The sequence below is a fragment of the Psittacula echo genome (assembly GCF_963264785.1).
Source record: "Psittacula echo genome assembly, chromosome: 4".
NCBI classification, from domain to species: domain Eukaryota; kingdom Metazoa; phylum Chordata; class Aves; order Psittaciformes; family Psittacidae; genus Psittacula; species Psittacula echo.
Window position 1 is genome coordinate 25554762 of NC_137738.1, and position 20089 is coordinate 25574850.

General features: G+C 37.7%; 1 protein-coding gene across 7 annotated transcripts in view; it reads right to left on the reverse strand.

Moving 5' to 3' along the window:
• SDCCAG8 (SHH signaling and ciliogenesis regulator SDCCAG8) overlaps positions 1 to 20089 on the reverse strand; it is a 114827-nt gene that overhangs the window by 45849 nt on the left and 48889 nt on the right. For 6 of the 7 annotated variants that reach the window (XM_080616865.1, XM_080616864.1, XM_080616862.1 and 3 more), the window contains 2 exons: positions 4609 to 4736; positions 2369 to 2477 (listed from right to left, as the gene is read on the reverse strand). In XM_080616865.1, the coding sequence (XP_080472991.1) occupies positions 2369 to 2477; positions 4609 to 4736 (237 nt within the window). Of the gene's footprint in view, positions 1 to 1131; positions 1256 to 2368; positions 2478 to 4608; positions 4737 to 20089 lie in introns of those variants that run through there. The other variant, XM_080616868.1, reaches the window with a different exon arrangement.

The following is a 20089-nucleotide window of genomic DNA, read 5'->3' on the forward strand; positions in this document are numbered from 1 at the left end:
TATATAGTTGTCATAGATAAATTTGAAATGACTCATATTACAAATGGGCCCTTTACTTCCCATTAAAACCCCCAAATTTTATATCAACTCACTCGTGCTTCTGTTATTTAAAAAAGCTTGAGTATTTTACCAATTAAATAATGATACTGCTAGTATACAGTTATTGCTTAACCACATGGAAACTAAGGCACAAAGACTCTAGAGGTACAGCAAGAAAATACATGCCTAGGTCCAAAATTCAGTTTATGGTAAGACAGAAGACATGGGAAAAATATTTTCCATGCAAATATGGCACACTGCTGCTTCATGATCTGCTTTTATTGATGGACATGAGGATGAAGTTATAAAATCTTCCAAAAATGATTACTTCTTTTTCATTTTTTCTTTTTTTTTTTAGGACAAAGCTACAGCATTCTGTCCCAGAAATGTGGTTTTACACTACATCTAGTGACAATGAGCATGAAGGTTGCCTTTTGGAGGGATGCTACTGAAAGATACACACTGATCATGCATTTAAAACTTTACTAAAGTCATTTTCTGCATCTGATCACATCACATTTTGAAGCCATCTATTGGTTTACCATTCCCCACCATCTCCAGTTCCGCCTTTCTATTCTCATTTTGCCATGTTTTCTTTATCCCTACCTATTTCTCCATTCTTGTTACTGACTGCAGCAGCTCCCACTACAATGAAGGCAAGCTCAAGCTATTTTAGGGCCACTTCTCAGAACTGCTTTCATACGTTCTTCCATACTGTTTCTTGAGCAAAATATACCACTTTCTGGAGATCCAAGAGGGTTTTTTTTCCCCATTTCAGGTTCTTGACATAGTCAGCTAATGCTGCTAGGTGGAGAAACACTTGGCAATCTCTGGTATTTATTTTCAGAGAATAATGTGTTTTCACAGTATGTTTTCTGTCTTTCCTTCATCCTTTTACAGTTACTAGTCTGTGACTGTGAGCTCTAGCAACAAAGTCTGTGTGCATTTTTATTGCTGGAATAATAATATGATTTGAATCTATTTAGATTTTGTATTACTTTAGCAGAGGAGCCTTGCATTTTCAGAAGAAAAATTGTTTGCTTCTCTCTCCAGTATCCATCACAACATTGACAAGGGAAGATTGCTTACATTTCCTTAAGTTTCTCATTTTTTCCCCAAACACTCTGGATGGGATTCATCTCCCAACTTCAGCCACTTAACAGCTAGTCAACAGTTTATATTCAGCGGAAAGTAGGATGGGCAGTGGAGGCAGTACCTGTGGGAAGCATCATATATTTTATATATGACATATATATATATATAAAATATATACATATGTGTGTGTATATATATATATATATATATATATATATATAATTCCCTTCTGACCATTCCTGGAAACAGGATACTGGAATGAGCTATCTCCATGAGAGAGTGTTGCCTCTGTTATGTTACCTCAACAGAATGATTAAATCTGCCTAACAGAAGAAGAAATCCTATCTTGAAAATTAATTTTATGTCTTTGCTGAGTGTTTTCCTTGCTTCACATAAGCCATGTGAGATGATCCTTGCCTTAATTACCAAATTCAGTTTGCATGAAAATTACAGAAGTTGCAAAATGCCAACTCACCACTTAAAGTCCTATTAGTTACTTTAAATATGAACCCTGAAGAAAGTTTCAACTGAGACTGTTTTCACACTTAAAAATGTAAAATAAAATTATTTACTGGCATAGCATTAAAAAATTATTCTTTTTAAGGTAGCCCTGTCCTATAGAACTTTTAAGTAGATAGCCTCATACATTTGGATTTATTTAAACCAGTTATTGCTCCCAGGTTTCATTCTATTCCTGAATTTTTAGTGGCTTTGTATAGAGATCTGCTATTGATTTTAACAAGAGCAGCACATAACAAGCAGCAGCACAACCAGAGCTTCAATGATTAGCAATTTTGATGACAATTATTTCAGAGATAATTATTCGGTGTGTAGTATTGTGAATGGAGCTTTAAGTAAATAATTAAAACAACAGACTACAGTTTTAAGAACTTCAAATATTTAGTATTTTTCATATAATTTCAGATAAACTCAAACTGTAGCTTTGTTAACAATTTTCCACTCTTCACATTAAGAATATGAGCACCAATATGAGCACCATTTTTTCATTGGAATTGTCTCAGAAATTTGAAGTAATAGCCAGAAACATAATCTGAAAAGTGAAAAATCAGAATTACCCTGGATAAAAATCTATCTATGTTTCTTAAGTGGCATATATTCTATTGACATGATACCCAAGACAAGTGGAATAATAGTAAATATTAAATCACATACACAAAAAAAAAGGAAGCACATCCTAATAATGAAAGGAACAGAACAAGAAAAAACTACTAACCTGTATTTTTCTGACATTTGCTCCAACTTCCTTGCCAACATACAATATTCTTCCTTTAATTTTGCTATGAATGCATTCTGGGAGGTCAGCAATGAATCCAATTCATTTACTAGAAATTGTAAAATTATAAAACTAGAAATTTATTTTGCAATGACATAAATTTATAGACAATTTTTAAAAAAATTATATATTCTCAATTTTTTCCTCTAGATCTTTATGGTTTTGGTGTGGGTTTTTTTTAAATTTCAACTGTTTGGACATGGAATAATGACATCAACATTCACCAAATAAAGGCTCTATGTCAGAAGAAGCTAAAGTGTTAAAGCAATGTTGCCACTGAATCTGGTCTTGTGAGAAGAATCATCATAAAGACTACGTATCTAATCTGGTGGTTTAGCTTTTTAGCTGCAAGTTCATTGACATTTCTGGGAGGAATAAAATTGGTAAGCCACGTCTTCGCAGCCTTTTGCTTGCTTAACTGGTGCAGAGGACACACTGGCAACCCAAACACTCACACTGTAGACTCATTTCATTCTCTACTTAAAAAAAACAGTTATTTTATTTACTGGGTCCTGTACTTACTATGATTAATGCATTTTTTTCTCTTTAATGATAAGATACAAACTTATTGTCCAGTGACAGCTGCAGTGAAACCATTTTATAAATGAATTTTAAGTTACTATTGTTTTGGGCTGCACCAAAACTCTTTTGCATATTTATTCTTTCAAAAGGAAGCTATTGCAAAATTATGTTTCTTGATTTCTGCTTTTAAAATCAGACGAAGAGAGACCACTGTTACCCAAATTCCTTGCCCAAATTCCTTGTATGTATGTAGGATCATAATGCACAAGGATTTCTTTATGTACATAATAAATAACTATCATTTTCAAGTCCTTCTAATCCTACTAGAGATATATAAAAACAAACTCAGCCGTAAGGTTGTTTCATTTTTACATATTGGGACAATTTGTGCACCAGGAGGGTAAATTACACATCTCTTGTGCAAAATTACATTTGGTCATATGCAGATGTGCTGGCTAGAGTAGGGGAAAATGATTCTGATTGCTTCTTTTCTTTTCCTACTGTGTAGACAGCAGCCATAATGTAGCTGTTTGCATACCCTGAACACATGGAAAGGTCCACTAGTACTGTGACAATGCTGCAAAAAAGGCAGAAAATAAGATGGCAGATGTCGATGTGCCTGCTACCTCAGGTATTATCTGCCACTTCTTAGAATTAATACATGTGACATCATATTTCTAAAGATATTGCAGGACTGGTGGGTAAAAATTACATTTTATTACACATATCTATATATAATGTTCCATGAGAGCTGAAGCTCCTCCTCCTTTCCATGCTCAGCAGTTAGAGATTTCCTCTCTAAAATTTCTTTTTTTGTTTTGTTTTGTTTATAATAAGTACCTTTTTAATGTTGTTGGCATACTACTTCACAATAACAAGAGGCTTTTTTTGTTTGATTGGAGAACCTGTTTTCCTTCCAGATTAAAGGTTAGAAGTTATTGATCAGCTAAGTCAATGCAATGAAGTCTCCTGTTATGAGAACCTGAAGTATGCAAGGGATTAAAGATCTTCCTTTTAGATTGAGGGTGTGTATGTGGAGGGGCACATGGTAATGCTAAAAATGTTTGAGGCTGCAAAGATTAAATAAAGGAACATATCAATTTGGAGCCAGTGAATTACATCCAGCTGCGACAGTGAATTAAGAACCGATTAATGGCTAAAGCTTTTCTCCAGTTTGGATGCTGAAGCAAACTCATTAAGCTTTTAGAGTAGCTATAATGTGTGTACTGTGGGAACTGTTCAATGCTATTCAGGAGACTTTAACTGTAAGCTCAGAGCATTTCCCGCAGAGCTTCTGATGCTATTTTCTTTATATAACATGTGTGCCTGAAAATCCAGCCAAAAACAAGCCCTTTGTTTTTCTACTTTGTTGTGGTCTCTCTCAGCTTTACGTTTCTTGAACACAGGTAAATAAACTCATAATCCAGATGGTGCAACAGATGTGAGAGCAGCACTCTGAAATCAACAGACAGTGGGCAATACTTTCCATTTTCTCTTTTAAACGCTAACTAATATGTAATTCGGAATCTCCGGTGTAGTTAGCATCTGCTCCCTTCGGCCAGCCAAAGGTTACAGGTGTTCCTGATGTCATTTCACAGTAAGGCGTGGGCCTGGCTTGTGAGTGAGTGCCCAGGCTCTAATCTTTCCCTACCACCTACCAGTTTTCTCATGCTGGGCCTCCATTTGCTGCATCTTCTGTGTCAGCTCCTGCTCTCTTTGCTGGGCCTGAAGGGCTCGGGCCTTTGCTTCATTACTAATGCTCTGCTCAATGCTCTCTTTCTTCAATCTATTTAAAAACAAAAAAAGGAAATAAAGAAAACCAAACCTCATATACTGAAGATGATAAATTAAAATGGTTATTAATAATAACAAAAAAAAAAATTGGCCTAGCGTTTCACAATAAACATTCCCTTCCTACTTCATGTTATACAAACTGACCTTTCTCTTACAATGTCAAACATTCTCCAGTGACTAGCAGAAAATAGATAAAAAAATATGATCAATTTCCTGAGCAAAAATTAGCTTTCAGACAAAAATACAATTTTATATTTAAAAATTCAAAACATGGTCTGTTTCATAAAGAAGTGCCCCAACAACCACTTTGCACTGAACAGATTTTTTGCATTTTCTTTTTAATGTTATTTATTTAATTTTGCACTGAAGTTTAGGGACCTGACCCTGAGATGGACTGGTTCCCAGTGAACCAGCAGGAGGTAAGTCAATGGGAGCGACTGCCACAGTGCTCATAATACAGCTACTCTGAAAGCTTAATGAGTTTTTTTTAAGCAACCAAAAAAGTTTTAACTATTAATTTATGTAAATAAGAGATGAATGCATCCGTTACAATAGAGAAGATTGTTAGCACCACCAAGGCCCAGCCCCTTGCGGTTCTGCTCACTGGGGGGTTGTACAAGAAGGTCTAAAGCCCAGCACTATTATCGAAGTACACAGGCAAGAGAGCAATTTACTTGACCAGATATGCAAGATGGGGCAATCTACTCCTGAGGCAAAACAAATGCTAGACTACCACACTCCATTGAAGCATTTTATTTAATGCAAGCCAAGCAAAAACAGCATGGAAAATAGCCCCCCACCCAAATATATGCATATAAATGAGAAAAGGTCCTAAACTGTAAACTCATATCTAGACTTTCTCAATGGTTGTGAACATTAGGATCCAGATTCAAAATTTCAGAGAGTTCACAATTCAAGTATCAATTTCTAGATTTTAAATTATACATATATGCACACACTTTTCTACTGAAAATACCTTATATATCCTGGGATATGTTTCAGTAAAGTCTCCTAAACATGTTGGTTTATTCTAGGGATAATGCCTATTCCAGGGGACTACAAACAGAACACTGGCATAGATCATATAAGGATAAAGCCACATCTCATGTGGTTGCTGCACTTAACCTTTGGATTGGTGCCTAATAACCCATCCGAGATATTGCAATATCTCAGCACGACACACACAATGTTAAATCTTCTCTCTTAAATTTACCCCGAAGCAATACAAATGGTGGGTCACATTACACTAATTCCTGGTCCTGATGTTGCAAGCCCTACCTTAGGCAAAACTCCCTTTGAAATCACAGGCAGGTTTTTTTTTGAGGTAAGACTGAGAATGATTTGACAAAGACAATACATTTAGATAGCAAGAATATTACAGCATTAAGGAAACAAACGGACATTTTTGAAGGAAGTTTCATACACTGAATTGCACTTTATCACATTCTCCAAATCACTTTGTAACCATATTGGGGCTATCCTAAGGAGTGATGCTTTCATCACTTCCCAAGCGTAAGCTCCAAACATGGAAAGGATTATGGAAAAATCTTTACGTATTTGCTGGGAACCAGATTATTTAAATCCCTTTCAAACATCTTTTTACTTTCAGACAGCTGTCATGAACACTGGACTTCTCAAAAACCCACACCAGCACCTAACACATCCCCCAGATACTTTCAGCTAAAGAAAGTGGCAGTAGCACAGTATTTTATTTAATAGTGTCTCATGTGAGATGGCTGTGTGCAGTTGGGTGCTATGCTATCCTGTGGCACACAGCTGACTGACCAGCTTTCTGCTGGGGGTAGCCTTCAGCATGTATCAAGCTTCCCAACTAAAGACCCTTCCCCAGTGCTAGGGTCTCTCCTGTCAAACACATACTAACACATGCTAATGGGAAATACTCTCTTGTTTGGACCCCTCTAAAAAAGCCACTCACTTGTGCTACTTACTAGAGCAAACTGGCAGGAGCTCAGAAACCATGGAGGCATGGTGAGTTCCCTACGGCTGGAGTTTATATGGGGTGGGTGAAAAGAGATGAGTTTATACAGTGGATAAAAGCTCAACTGTAAGACTAGGAAAACACAGGTAAGTCTTACACAGAAGGGTAGCTGACTAGTCTCAATTAGCACCTAGAAAAAATTGGGATTGAGAGATATCCAGTGCCACACAAAGAGCAGTATCTTAGGTGCCCAGGGCTGCTGAGGAATGAAAAAAAATTCCTGGAGACAAAGCTGTCTAAACTGCACCCAAGTCTTTTATCCACACCTTGATTTGACACCTTCCCTGCTCTCTAAGTTCAATCTCTCCACCCTCCTACAGAAAATTCCCCAACACACTGTACATAAACAGAGAAAGAAAAAACCCAAACCAACAACAAAAACCCTACCATGGTCAAAATACACGGAAGGCAGCCCAAGAGAGTTCAGGAACTATCAGTAACATTCCTGCTACAACCAGCAAATACTGCAGGAGTTTTAGAAGGTTTGGCACTGGCTGCCTATTTGCAATTACTCTGAATTGTGAAAGAAGGTGAGCTTGACTTAAGAAAAATAAAAGCTGGACTAAAACGGACTGTAGACAGAAGGAAACAATTATACCCCTCCAGCATTAGTGTGAAGATACCAGAAGTTTCCTCATACAAAAACTTCATGATTTCTCACATTGACTAAAGGAAAGCATAGAAACAATGAAAGCAAAGCAAGAACAGCCTAATTTTGATGACACAGTAAGATCTAAATCAGAAATAGAAATGGCAGCTAAAGATTAATTGTACCAGAACTTTTAAAAGCATCTATAGACATTAAAAAAGGGGAGACGGTAGTTAAACTGCACCACCTTTTCTCTGCTAGAATGCAAACACTGAATCAGAGACAGTAGCAAAAATTCTAATTCTTTCACACAATACCCGTTGTAAAATGAATGCCTATCTGAGTTTGGATAGACTGGATTTGGCCATTACATTGATCAGCTTTACTAAAGCAGAGGCACTGAACTCATGGTGACTTCCATTTTTTCCCGTAAAGTCAGAAGCACCCAAAAATTCATTCACACGGAGGCAAATTCAAACTCTCCTTGAGCCCTGCTCTGAGGTGCATGTTTTCCACAGTGATTTTCATTCTAAACACTGATTGCTTTGAGCCTGAGTTACAGCTGTCAAGAGCAGCCTACCTTGCTAGCTTGTTCACATATCTCAATGAACTGGATATCTAACAGAACTGGAAAGCTAACATAAAAGCATGCTGGCTGAATTTAAGCCACCAAATTTAACAACCAAACCCACCGACAAACCTTTCCCACCACTAACAAATAAAAGCTGGATCACAGATCCATTTTCAAAAAGACATCTACCAAATGTACTGTGCAAATGTTCTACTTTGTGCAGTAAAGAATAAGGAAGGATGTAAAGACTAGTGATGTGAAAGACGTTTGGCATAAATAATAGCTTGTTGATTTTTGACTGTGAAAGAACAGAACTTAAGACTGATAAAACTTTGTGTTTCATGACACAGTATCAATAGTAGGTATTTCTGCAAGTGCCTTTTTGCTTTGGTAACAGTAAAAATACAAAATCAAATAATACAGGATGAGTTTCAAATAGAATTAGGCCTCTGACTGGAGGTTGGCAGTAAGTCTTCTAACAAAGCAACTATGATGTGAAACAACCATGCTTTCTATATTGACTATTTGATTTTTCCATGAGATCAACATGTGGCATTTTGTAAAAAGCTAATGGATCCATTAGTAAGGACTATGAACTCAATTGGACAAATTAAAATACTCTAGCAATTAACCCAGTTCAGTGGCACATAAGAGGTTATCATAACCTTACTTTTGACAGGTTCACTTTTATTAATTACAGTTAAAAAGGTAATTATATTTTAGACTTTCATATATACTTACTTTAAACTGGACTTCATAAACTACTAAGAAGTATTTGGCATTTAGTGTTCCCAACATTTCAGGTATCTGAACTAACAAAGAACTGTTGGTCTAAATAATGACCAGGCCTGAAACTCAAGCATCAACACTCATACTTGGGCAGCAAGAAGACCAGTCGAGTTTTCTAACACTGACACTTTTAGTACATGCCTCAGTGGTCAAGCACAGACCTCTTTCCTAGATCATATGTAGCCAAGTGGGCCAGCACCGTGGACTACTGCACAACAAAACACCTTGGAAGAGGGAAAGCCCTCAGCTGAGGCCTCCCTCAGCTCTTCCAGAGGAAATGGGCTTTCACTCACAGTATTTTTGAAAATAAATGTGTAGAAAAACAGTTTTGGGAATGTACCCAAGCACTTAATTCCCAGTATCTTTAACAAAATCTGGCCTGAGGGCGCACAAATAAATTGTAACACTTGAAAATAGGACTTGAAACCCTAATAAGAAACATCTAATAAGAAGCCCTAAAGATTTTAACCAGTAACTTTGGGTACAAAGGCTCAGCAATATTTTATTCAGTCTGCTTTGAAAGCTTTCTATGATATAGGCCTAGTGGACTGTCCATTACAGCTTTCAAAGCCACCTTCTTACAGGTTATTTGATATTCTTATTTCAGCTACAAGTGTTGAGGGAAAAATGAAAAATCAGAGTATATCCTTACAGACAGGAAAAAAAACCCCAACAAACCCCCAAACAACATTCATGGTGAAACCCAAATCAAACCCAACCCCCCACCCCCAAAAAAAACCAAAACTGAAAAAAGAGATCACAATACCTACCTTATTCTTTAAGGGGAAACATGAGAAAAATGTTTGTACTCTCTTACTTTACTATCAGTAAGTATTCAAATACCACAATGATAAAGATCATAAAAGAATGTATCAAGAATAAGATCATAAGTTGGGCACCGCAGTATCCACTTCAGCTATTTATAATGGAGAATGTACTTAACAGAGTTTTATCTTATGCTATCCGAAGTCTTAATATTTTCAAACATTTAGATAAGGAACTAGGACACAGTAAGACCCCAAAATCCACAGGTAAATAAATAAATGCTGGTTTTAAGTGTAGCTATGATTCAAAATTCTTGATTTCTTCTAAATTAACAGAGGTCTAGAGCATGTATCTTGCTGATACGTTTGGATCAACTCTCTAATAAGACTCAGGGTTACGAGATTTCTCCCTTTCCCTTAAGCCAGGCTTCTAGGAATCTTTTGCTTAGCATTAGTTTGGTTAGTTTCCTTTGTAATGCCTATGGATCTTCATCAAATAGGCCCTTGTTAATACCTAGGATTGCTATGACTGAGGACATAGCTGGACAGTGTTTCCTAGTTTTCTCTTACAAAATACCACAGATTTTTTGGCACCTGATTTTTTGTAATAAAGGTTTTGATTTTTCCTGTGCATCTGTAAATGCATGTTTGCCTTTACAGCATGTTTGGACTGGCTGGATTTTACAGCTCATGGTGATTTTATAGGGCAGAAGGAGAGGCATGAAGTGAATGTTACTATGTTAAAAAAAATCAATAAAAAAAGATGCACACGTGCATGCTTGTGCATGACTTGCGTAAAGGTATCTTTTAAAAGCATCGTGATCAGGTCATTTCTTTAAACCTCTCCAAGGAGCTGAAAAATTGCCCTTCCTGTATCCCATTGTGGGAATTACCCACTGAGTTGCTCTTCATGTCTGTTTCTGGGAGCTGACTGGATGCTGATTTGGGAGCTGGCTGCCAGGTCTTCTCAGCAGAAAGCTCAAGTTTCTGGAAACTGCCCCAGCCAGCACACTGTGTTTGGTGAGCTTCGGTACAATCTACATTTGCATGGTCAAATTTTGCAGACACCTAATTATTAATTCAATTGGTAGAATTGGAGGGCTGCACCATTGTTGAGGATGCGTGTGGTCCTGTTTGTGAGAACTGAGTCTTAAAAACCCAAAACATTATAAAAAACACCACAGTTTTTGGTTTTATAGTATAAGGTGCTTAGTTACATTAATTGAGAGATACAGAGGGTTTCCTAAAATAATGAAATGTCAGACTTTTCTTCTCATAACCATGTGAAGCAGAAGCTACTACAAGCAATTAGAAAAGTTATGTAAAGGTCAAGCATTTAAAAGTGGTAAAAAATTAAGCATTCGAATTGATTCAGCTCTTTAAATATGGATCTAGAAAGAAGATGCTACAGAAATAACTGCAAAGTACAAATATCTTTGAAGTTAATGAACCAATCAAGCAAAACTTTTTAACCCTACCTGAGATAAAAGACTGGGAAACACAGCTCTGCCAGTCTACTACTATTTCACAAAAACACTTCAAAAACACTTGAGGGGAGAAACCAAGATTAAGTTCTGCCTCCATTTCCAACTCTGTCAAGAGTCTCACTACAATTATTTGACAAATTAGGTTAAAACTGGTTTCCCCACAATGCAAATAACTACCCAACTGTATCCCTATTCCCAGAATCCAAATAATGTCAACTGTTTATATACTACATTCTATTTTTTCCTGGGAATTTCAATTTTGCTGAAAGGAAAATCATTGCATATGACTTTCTTGTTACCACTGATTTTTTTTCCCCCAGCTTTCTTTGCTTAGAATGCAGCTACGCCATTGGAACCACCTTATAACTTTTATATATATTTACATTTTACATAATATTAGGAGGTCTACAGAAATAATAAAACACTAAGTCTAAAACTCCCACTTTGCCCTTAAACCCAGAGGCATCAGAAGATATTATGTATTAATGCCTGCACATGAAAAAGATTCCTACTCTATTAGTATTTGCTGTGCTTAAGAACCACTTCAAAATTATCACTAACTGGAGATATTGATGGGCATGAGAAATATGAAAAGTTGTACTGGTACAAGAACCAAGAGACATAGAAGTGTTACTCCTATTTAAGTCTGTATGGTATAAAGAATCTTGAACATAGTTAACTGGAGTATATACGTAACTGATGGTATATTCCATCTCTACTTCTGTCTACTTGGTCTCAACAAAATGAAATGACTGGACTTCTTACTTCAAATTCAGCATAAAAGAGAATTTGCAAACACGTGCCTATAACATGATTTTATTCTTCTGGTGTTCAAGATACATACAGAAAAATACCAGTTCCTCAATGTAGACAGTAACAACTTTTCAGTCCAGATAGATCTCTGTATACCAAGTCACAGACAAATATTATCATTAACTGCCCTCTATTTCATTCTTAGAGAAGAAAAAAAAAAGTGTCTCTAACAATACCTAACATCTCACGTTAGGTCAAATATACTGACTTGGAAAACCAAATCTAATTCTTCTTGTGTATCTATAAGCCTTGCCAGCATGATATGTACCTTGTAAGTAAACACCCATCCTGCAGTGGTTATTGCCATCAGATTGTGAACTATTTGGCTGATAAGGCCCCTACAGAAACAGACAACTAAATATAGAATGGAACTTGCATGGGAAGATGCAACATAAGAAGAGTTTTTAGTATGTAGCCCTTAAGCTCTTAACAGTGCTGTGCCCCTTTCTCTGGAATATCCCATCTTTGTGCCACAAACAACTTTTAAAACGGCTGAATGTTGAAATGTTTGCTTCCCATACAAGATTCTTACAGACATTTACTCTGCATACACAAAGTTGGTTTAATTATTCTTACTATATTTAAAATAAAGGAGTAATTTTGTTGACTTTTGGTCATTCCTGAATTTGCACCAGCTGTCCCTTACAATGCAGCTTCAGGAGAGATTTAAGCCAGCCTACCGCGACATTGCCAGTATAAGGTGCAGTCCCTCTTTTCATGCTCTTATAATTAGCACTCATGCAACTTACTCTGCAAGAGCAAATGATTGGTTTTCAATCTGATTAACTCCCTGAACCACCTGATCATACAGGTGCCTGTCTTTCAGTATCAGCACAAGCAAGAGCCTGGCAATATGTGGCCAAATATAGCCACATACTACCACCCCAGGGATTTGCCTTTTCAGCAGCAGCCGAGACTTTAGATCAGCTTCAAACAACTGTTACTCTGGGCTCCAAGGCCCAGCTTGTTAATACAGCAAATCCAACTGTCAGGCTCCTACCTTTGAATCAAAAAATGATGCAGCTAAATGATGCAGAGACCTGATCTGCTCTGAACTCACCCTCCCAATTTACATTTGTTCAAAAAAACCAGTATTTTTGGTATGTTAACTTTGTACGAGCAAGCTTTATGCTGAATCAGGTATCATCTGTCCTACTGCAGCTGGCATAAATTCAGCACACACACTGCATTGCATGCTGTAGCTAATTCAAAAGGAAAGTGACTGTGTTCTCACACCTGATCCAGATCAGCTCAGCATAGCTGAATGATCCAGTAGATCACAGATGCACTATGAATGACTGCTGAACAGTCACCTACATTTTTCAGAGACATCAGGTTTAGACACTCAACCTGCAGTTAAGCTACCATAGGCCTGACACTTTAAGTTGTTAGCTCTCCCTAGCCACTGCTGAAAGGAGGAACAGTTCTTTCTGCCTCCAAAGGACCAAGCCTCGTATGAACAGCTTGGGAAGAAGCAGAATAATTTAAGAGCACAGCATTCTTCAGGATGACAATTTGAAAAACAGTATTTGATTTTGAGGGAATCTGATCTGGAGTAAGCTTGACTTGTACCCCCATCCTACAGCAAGGTACTGCGTATTCTACCAAACTGACGAACTTGTGACCAAAAGCAAGACAGATGAGAAATACCGTGCTAACATTACACTGTACTTTACTGCTGTCAGTTTACTCTGGATATTACAGAAACATCCCAGTAAAAGACATGTTTATGTATCCACATATCACAAGAGCTAGATATGAACAGGTGAGTTAAAAATAAGAATCCAGCCTTATGCACCTTTTATTGTTTTGGTCAACTGTGGCATCATTTTTGTATTACCCTGATTGTAACTGTCTGTACAGAAATAATTAGAAATAATAGACAGGCAGTGTGACAGTTTAGGGGTTTGGAGATTTTTTTTTAATTTTTTTTTTTTTTTGGTCAGGTTTTATATTTCTCTTCTTTATGCTGTCAGTAGTAAGAGAGAAACATATTTCAATAGCAACTTAAAAATGAAACTCACAAATTACTACCATTATGTTAAGTGCTAGATATCCCACTGTGCAGTTTTGCTTTGTGAATTTTTACCTTCTTCCATGCACACTTTTAGCCACTGATCGCACAGCCTTTCAGTGTTTTCTGCCTTTTCCTTTAAATAAACTGGCTCTGGCTCCTTCCATCTGGTTCCCCTTCCGTCAGCAACCCTGCACCTGTTCACACCTCCTCTCCTGTTGGATTCCACTGAACATTTCCTCCTCTGCCAGGGCTATTCTGGCACTCGCAACCTTTCTGTCATTCAATCCATCTGTCAGAAGTGAACTTTGTTTACCGCAAGCTTCTGCTTTCTTCCTCAAGAAGCAAAGCCCCTCAAGGTCATTGTCAAATGAACTGTCGGTGTGGATTTAAATCCACTTCTGCTAACCAGCAGCAGATGAAGTTCTTTACAGTCCTGTATTTGTGAAGATTGGTCTGGGGTATAGGAGAAATAATACAGCAGCAAAAGAACAGATTTTAATAATTTGTTAACTCCAACAACTAATGTGGTTTTCCTCATATACATATATCTGCACCTTCTTGCAAAGATTAGCAGAATCCGAGAAAGGCTTCCAGAGCTATTAAGTGGAAAAGGCTAATAAAAATATTACAAATAAAAGAATAAATGAGAGCTTTTGACTCTCACTCTAACACCATGTAACAAAGATACTGACTAAAAATGTAAAGAGAAAATGGGAACAGCTGAGTAAGTTTACAGTAAAACCTTAAAGCAGCCAACAGCATTCACTGTAAATTATTTCATCTGCAGCATTTTTTTTTTTAAACTTACCTACTGATGTTTCAAATGCAACACTATTTAAGGGGAAAAAAAATCCTGAATATTTTTTCCTGTTTTCAAGCCTTGTAAAAAGCACATATGCAACTCTGTTAAAATAGTGCCTTCTACATAGAGACAAATTGTAAAGATTCTTTGTCAGGGCTGAGAGTAAATTCATATTGTTAACAGGATACATTATTTTTAGCAATTCCTGTGCCCATATTTCTTTTCAGGAATACATTCTGATAACCACAAGTTCCTGAGTTATTAAGTAACCTCCTCAACAACCTCATTCTTCTAAAATAAGAAACACCTTTCAATTTCCTTTAAAAAGAATAAAATCTTTCACTGCGATTAAATACAGTACCAAAAAATATTTTAAGTTTTGTAAGCAATTGTAATGAACCACCGATTTTATTACCCTTTCACAAAAAAATTAATTTAAAGTAAAGCTTTCTGGAAGCAAACCCAGGAGGTAATCCAATCTCATTAGCAGAAATGCAGTTATACTTATGTTAGGTCTGAATCTGGCTCTAATGACAACTGCATTGACAAATACTGCACAAGTTTAGCTGAATAATAACTTAATACTGCTGTATCTCTTATATGGGGATTAGTCCCTGCATTTGCAAAGGAATGTTTTCTGATGCTGTGATCTTCTTCTTCCATCAGAAACTACATGCAGGTGAACAAAAGCACTGGAAATAGAAGAGGAACTTTGGAACAAAAAGAATATGCAGTGGTGTCCCACCTAACTATAGAGACACCTATCCCCCAGTTTACTTTAAGCCCTGTAGAAGGTGTGTGAACAACAAGGAGAAGCTAATCAACAACACTTGCTCCTATTTCCGCAAAAATGTAGTTTGCTACTCAAACCGCCCGGAACACGGGGGGCAACCAACAGTGGCACGCTATTATTCCTGCCATGCTGCCAGCACAGCCAGGAGAAGGAGGTCAGCCCTGTCAGGCAGCTGACAGCAGAGGCTGCGCTCATCTGCACGCTCAGGACAGGCATCTCCCAGCTCACGCGCTCCTCGTGACCAATCACCAGCACAAGGGCACTAAGCAAGGGGATGAGGAGAGCAGCCAGGCAGCCAAAGTTGGCGTGCTCAGGTGACTTTTTCCTCCTCCCTCCATTCACCAGCTACCTTCTCCAAAGATGACAACCTACAGGCTGATGCTCTTGAATGTCAGTTTGATGAAGTCCCCAGCTGAGGACCCTTTGGGTTGCCTGCTGAATTTTTTCTAGGCAAGAATTTCAGGAGCAGAATCTTGCACAGAAGAGAAAGGAGAAAAATAAATAAAAAAAGCCAAACCAGCAATCACCATGACTGCACAAAATAAACAACTTTGAATACAATTTTGAAAGCACAAAGCAGCTTTTAAAATTCTTTAAGTCCACAAATACAAGTGCTGATGGTACATTTCAGCTTATTGTAAAAGCAAGCTTTCAGAGGTTCTTGAGAAAAAAACCCTTAGAACAAGTCAAAAATAAAGATCAAAATCAGAATGATTCTTCCAGTAACAAATTCAGCAAAAAACATCCAGCAGCCTTGAATACATGTGTCTGAAAGATTTCTATGGTTCAAAAAAATAAATCATTATCCTGTTGTCATTAGTCACACAAATAGAAAGCCTAATTTGAATGAGATCAAAGTAAATATTTGATACACATGCATAAACTTATTACTGTTAGTGCTGAATAATAACTGCTCAAAACAAAGCTCTTATAAAGATGTTTGTTTTTTACAGTAGTGAGTCTCTTCTGTATTTCATCTGAATTCACTGCTCGCTCCAAAGCGCTTTAAGTATTGTCACTGCTCCTGAACCACACTCTACATGCAGTAGTAATTTGGCTGCCTCAATAACCTGATGCGATGTATAAAAGATGAAATCATTAGAGAAATTTGATGTGACCAGTTGCAGTTTAAATACCATGGAGAAAAATTTAGTTGAATCTAAGACTAAAATCTGAAAATGTAATATTGCCTTTTTCTTGAGAACTTTGTATTGTAGAACAATAAATTCAATTGTCAACCATGTTTAAACCCTTTAAAAAAGAAAAAGAAAAAAGGTAATTTATAAAGCCTTTCATATTCAAAATTAACACATGATTTTGGATTTGTTCTTTATTCCTTCACTTGTATTTTCTTTCCCTTTTAAACTTCATCAATGGCCTTCACATGTTCATACAAGCATCTTAAATATGTTTAAATAATTAAATAGAAAAATACATAAATAATTGTGTATTATCTTTACGCAAAGTGTATCAGCTTCAAAATTTCTACAAGGCACTGCCAGAAGACGACTGAGCCGATCTATTTCAAATCACTCAGTATCAGTCTTCATAAAGCAGCATATGGTCTTATCATGGCAGGTAAAATATTTTACCTTCTATAATAACGCAGAGCGGCTAATTTATCTACATGCTGTATAATCAGATAAACAATTTCAGCTGCACTATGAAACCTGTAGGCAAGGGAGAAGTTTATGCCCCACCACTTTATTGATTTTTCCACCTATACATTCGTATAATTGCTAACAAAGGATATTCTTTCTTCCATCCCCTTCTTCAATTACCTCAAAGCAAGACCTTATTTTCAGCTGTGGAAATATTTGCAGTTTCTACAGCTGCAGGACAAAGAACTGAGACATTTTCACAGAATTCCTCAGGAGAGAAGCAGAGAGAGAGAAAAAGCTTTGCAAGATTCTATTGCAAGTAAAGCAAAGTGAATGACAACTTTCAAAGCTACCACAATCATTTACTAATGTGCTGCTATACCAAATAAGTTTAATTTTTTTTTGACAGCACCAAATTAGATTTATTGCAGAAACTGCTGCATAAATAGCATATGGCTATGTTATACCACCTATTTCAAATCCCTGTAATGTTTCCTCCCCTCCCTGCTCAAAATGAATAACTGAGCCAAGCTATAAACCTTCTGCAGACTGAGATACACAAGTTCAAAAAGCAGATGCAGATTTCTTTGTTGAAATTGTCTAAAACAGTATCACACATCCCAATCAAACAGAACCGGGCAGTAATAGGTCAGGTCTCCCTTGCTACACTTCAGGATTTTATTTCCCCCTTTCCTTGATAAAATTTTGTTTTCATTTCTCTTTCAAGCTGACAGTCATCAACATGGGGCATGACCTCGTAATCCTCTCGCACATGACTACCTCTTACTTGCACAAGAAATCCTATTGATCTTTACTTCTTACGTGAGTCAAATTATTCATGTGACTCAAGATCAGAAGGCTCGGACCTCCATTCATTCCTCACAAGCTCTCATTTACGAAGAGGGAAGTGCCTCCTCCAAGCAAAAATAAAACATCAGAAAACTGGTTTCATTCATTGGAGGGGCCCAACCCTGTGGGAAGGTGCCGACCTCAGCTCTCCCGCTTTCAACAAGAGCAAAGTTTTCTTATGGGTTTGCTGGATCAGTCCCTGGACCCACGTGTTTTTGCATTTCTGTCAATCGCTAAATTCTGGATTCAACATGCTGCGATGATAAAACACGAAAACACGTCGGCTTCCCACGCGGCGGGACCGAGAGCAAAGACACGTATTTTTGAGGTAGGCAGCGGCAGAGCCCACCGATGCGGGACGAGCTCCAAGCCCCGCAGGCCACAGAGGCAGGCTGCTCCCTGCTCCCTGCCACAGGGTGAGGGCCACCGCACGCCTCCAAAGTTTGTGCGGTTGCTGCACAGAAAAGACATTGCAAGGTCTTCTCTCCGGCCGATGGGCACACCACTGCACACATCGTGGAAGGCTGCGGCTACCCCGCCGCTCGCCTCTCGGTGGTCAGTCCTCCCAGCTGCCCTATCCGTTACTGTCTGATTAGCTCTGCGAAGGAGCCCCTCCCCGGCCAGCTTTCCCCGCCATCTGTTCCACACGCGATGGCTGCCGCCCAGCAGCCTCGCGCTGCCCTCCTACCTGGCACCCGGCTCCCGGCCTTACCCCAAAGTGCTAACACAGGTTCTCGCTGCTGGCAGAGTCAGGATTTCATTACTACTACTTTGACAAGTGCAGGGTTGTTTGTAATTTCTCTTTTATCCTGATTTTGATTGTACAACTACCTCCCACTGATTCAGTTTGCTTCAGTTTTGTTGCTCACAGATTTTACTCTCCACATTAATCTCCCTCTGGCATGTTACTGCATCTGTTCCCTTTTTTATTATTAATTTTCAAATTCCCACCATTTTTGACAAAAAGGAGGTAATCTACACTCTGCTTCTGCCCATTTCATTTTCTTTAATTTAGAAGATAAGTATGAAAGCGTGCCAAAGAAGTTAATTCTCCGTTAACAGTTTATTTTCTGGCATCCCGATGCCTTTGTATATGAAAACCAGATAGAAATAAATGTTGACTGAATCACAACAACATAGTTGCAACCCTCCCTAAATTTACTGAAAAGTAAACGTATGAAGCATAATCTAAAAAGTTCATTAGTTATCAGAGTTGTTTCATGCTAACACTCCTCCTGCATTTTAAAATAATGGTTTTGTACAAGATGAGCAGAATATTAAAAAAAATTGAAAAACAATCACTGCTTACACCTCATTTCTGCTTCTCCCCTGTCCCTGTTCTCTCCAGTTCAAGTATTATGGGCTGGTCTGGGAATGTAAAACATATCTCAGTCTTTTTAATATTAGTAATGGCATTTCTTTGAATAGTGTCTCCTTTCTAACACAGACGATGGACTTTTCCTGACATACTAGAATTGTTGGAAAAAGCATGACAGTAAGGGTGCTGCTAACAGAAACTACTAGAAAAAGAAACAATAGATAATACTAAGTACTGTGCAACTGCCTGGAAGGCTATGTATAATCACCAAGAAGTTAGTTTACATTTTATCATTTAATAGTATAGCTTAAATAGGGAAGTCAATGTATGAGACATGCTGCAATTCTAACAACTAACACTGGTGACAACATACAGCTCAACACCAAAGATTCTGTGACTAAGTCACACCACAGGAACCCAGAGGTAGAATGACAAGATTTATGTGCTTTATTTATTATACATGTAATACAAATTAGCGTAGTGGAGTCACTGAACTAGCAAGAAGGACACAGTACGAAGGCTATAGCATTGCTAAAACCCACTGTACTCCCCAAGCTCCACTTTCTCAGATGTGCTCCTTTCTAAAGATCGCATAGTTTTCAAAAATATGGAAGAAATCACAAAATGGTGGGAAGAAAATAATCAAGAACTAAACCACCTGCTGACTCACTGTAACATAAACAGTAATCCCTCAAGGGAGTGACATGGGAATTCAGGGTAGCTTGATGGATCACCTGAACCCAAGATTCTTCTACTGTTTAGTAATTTTTCCCCACCTACAAGTTGACATTCAATACTGCTTGCAATGTTTCATATAAGACAACAAGAACAATAAAAAAATTAAACTAAACTAAACCTGCTTCAATTCTACTCAATTACATCTCCTGGCAAATTTTATATGACATTTCTGTCAAAAATACCTCGAACCATCTACCTATCTCCATGCCTGAGAA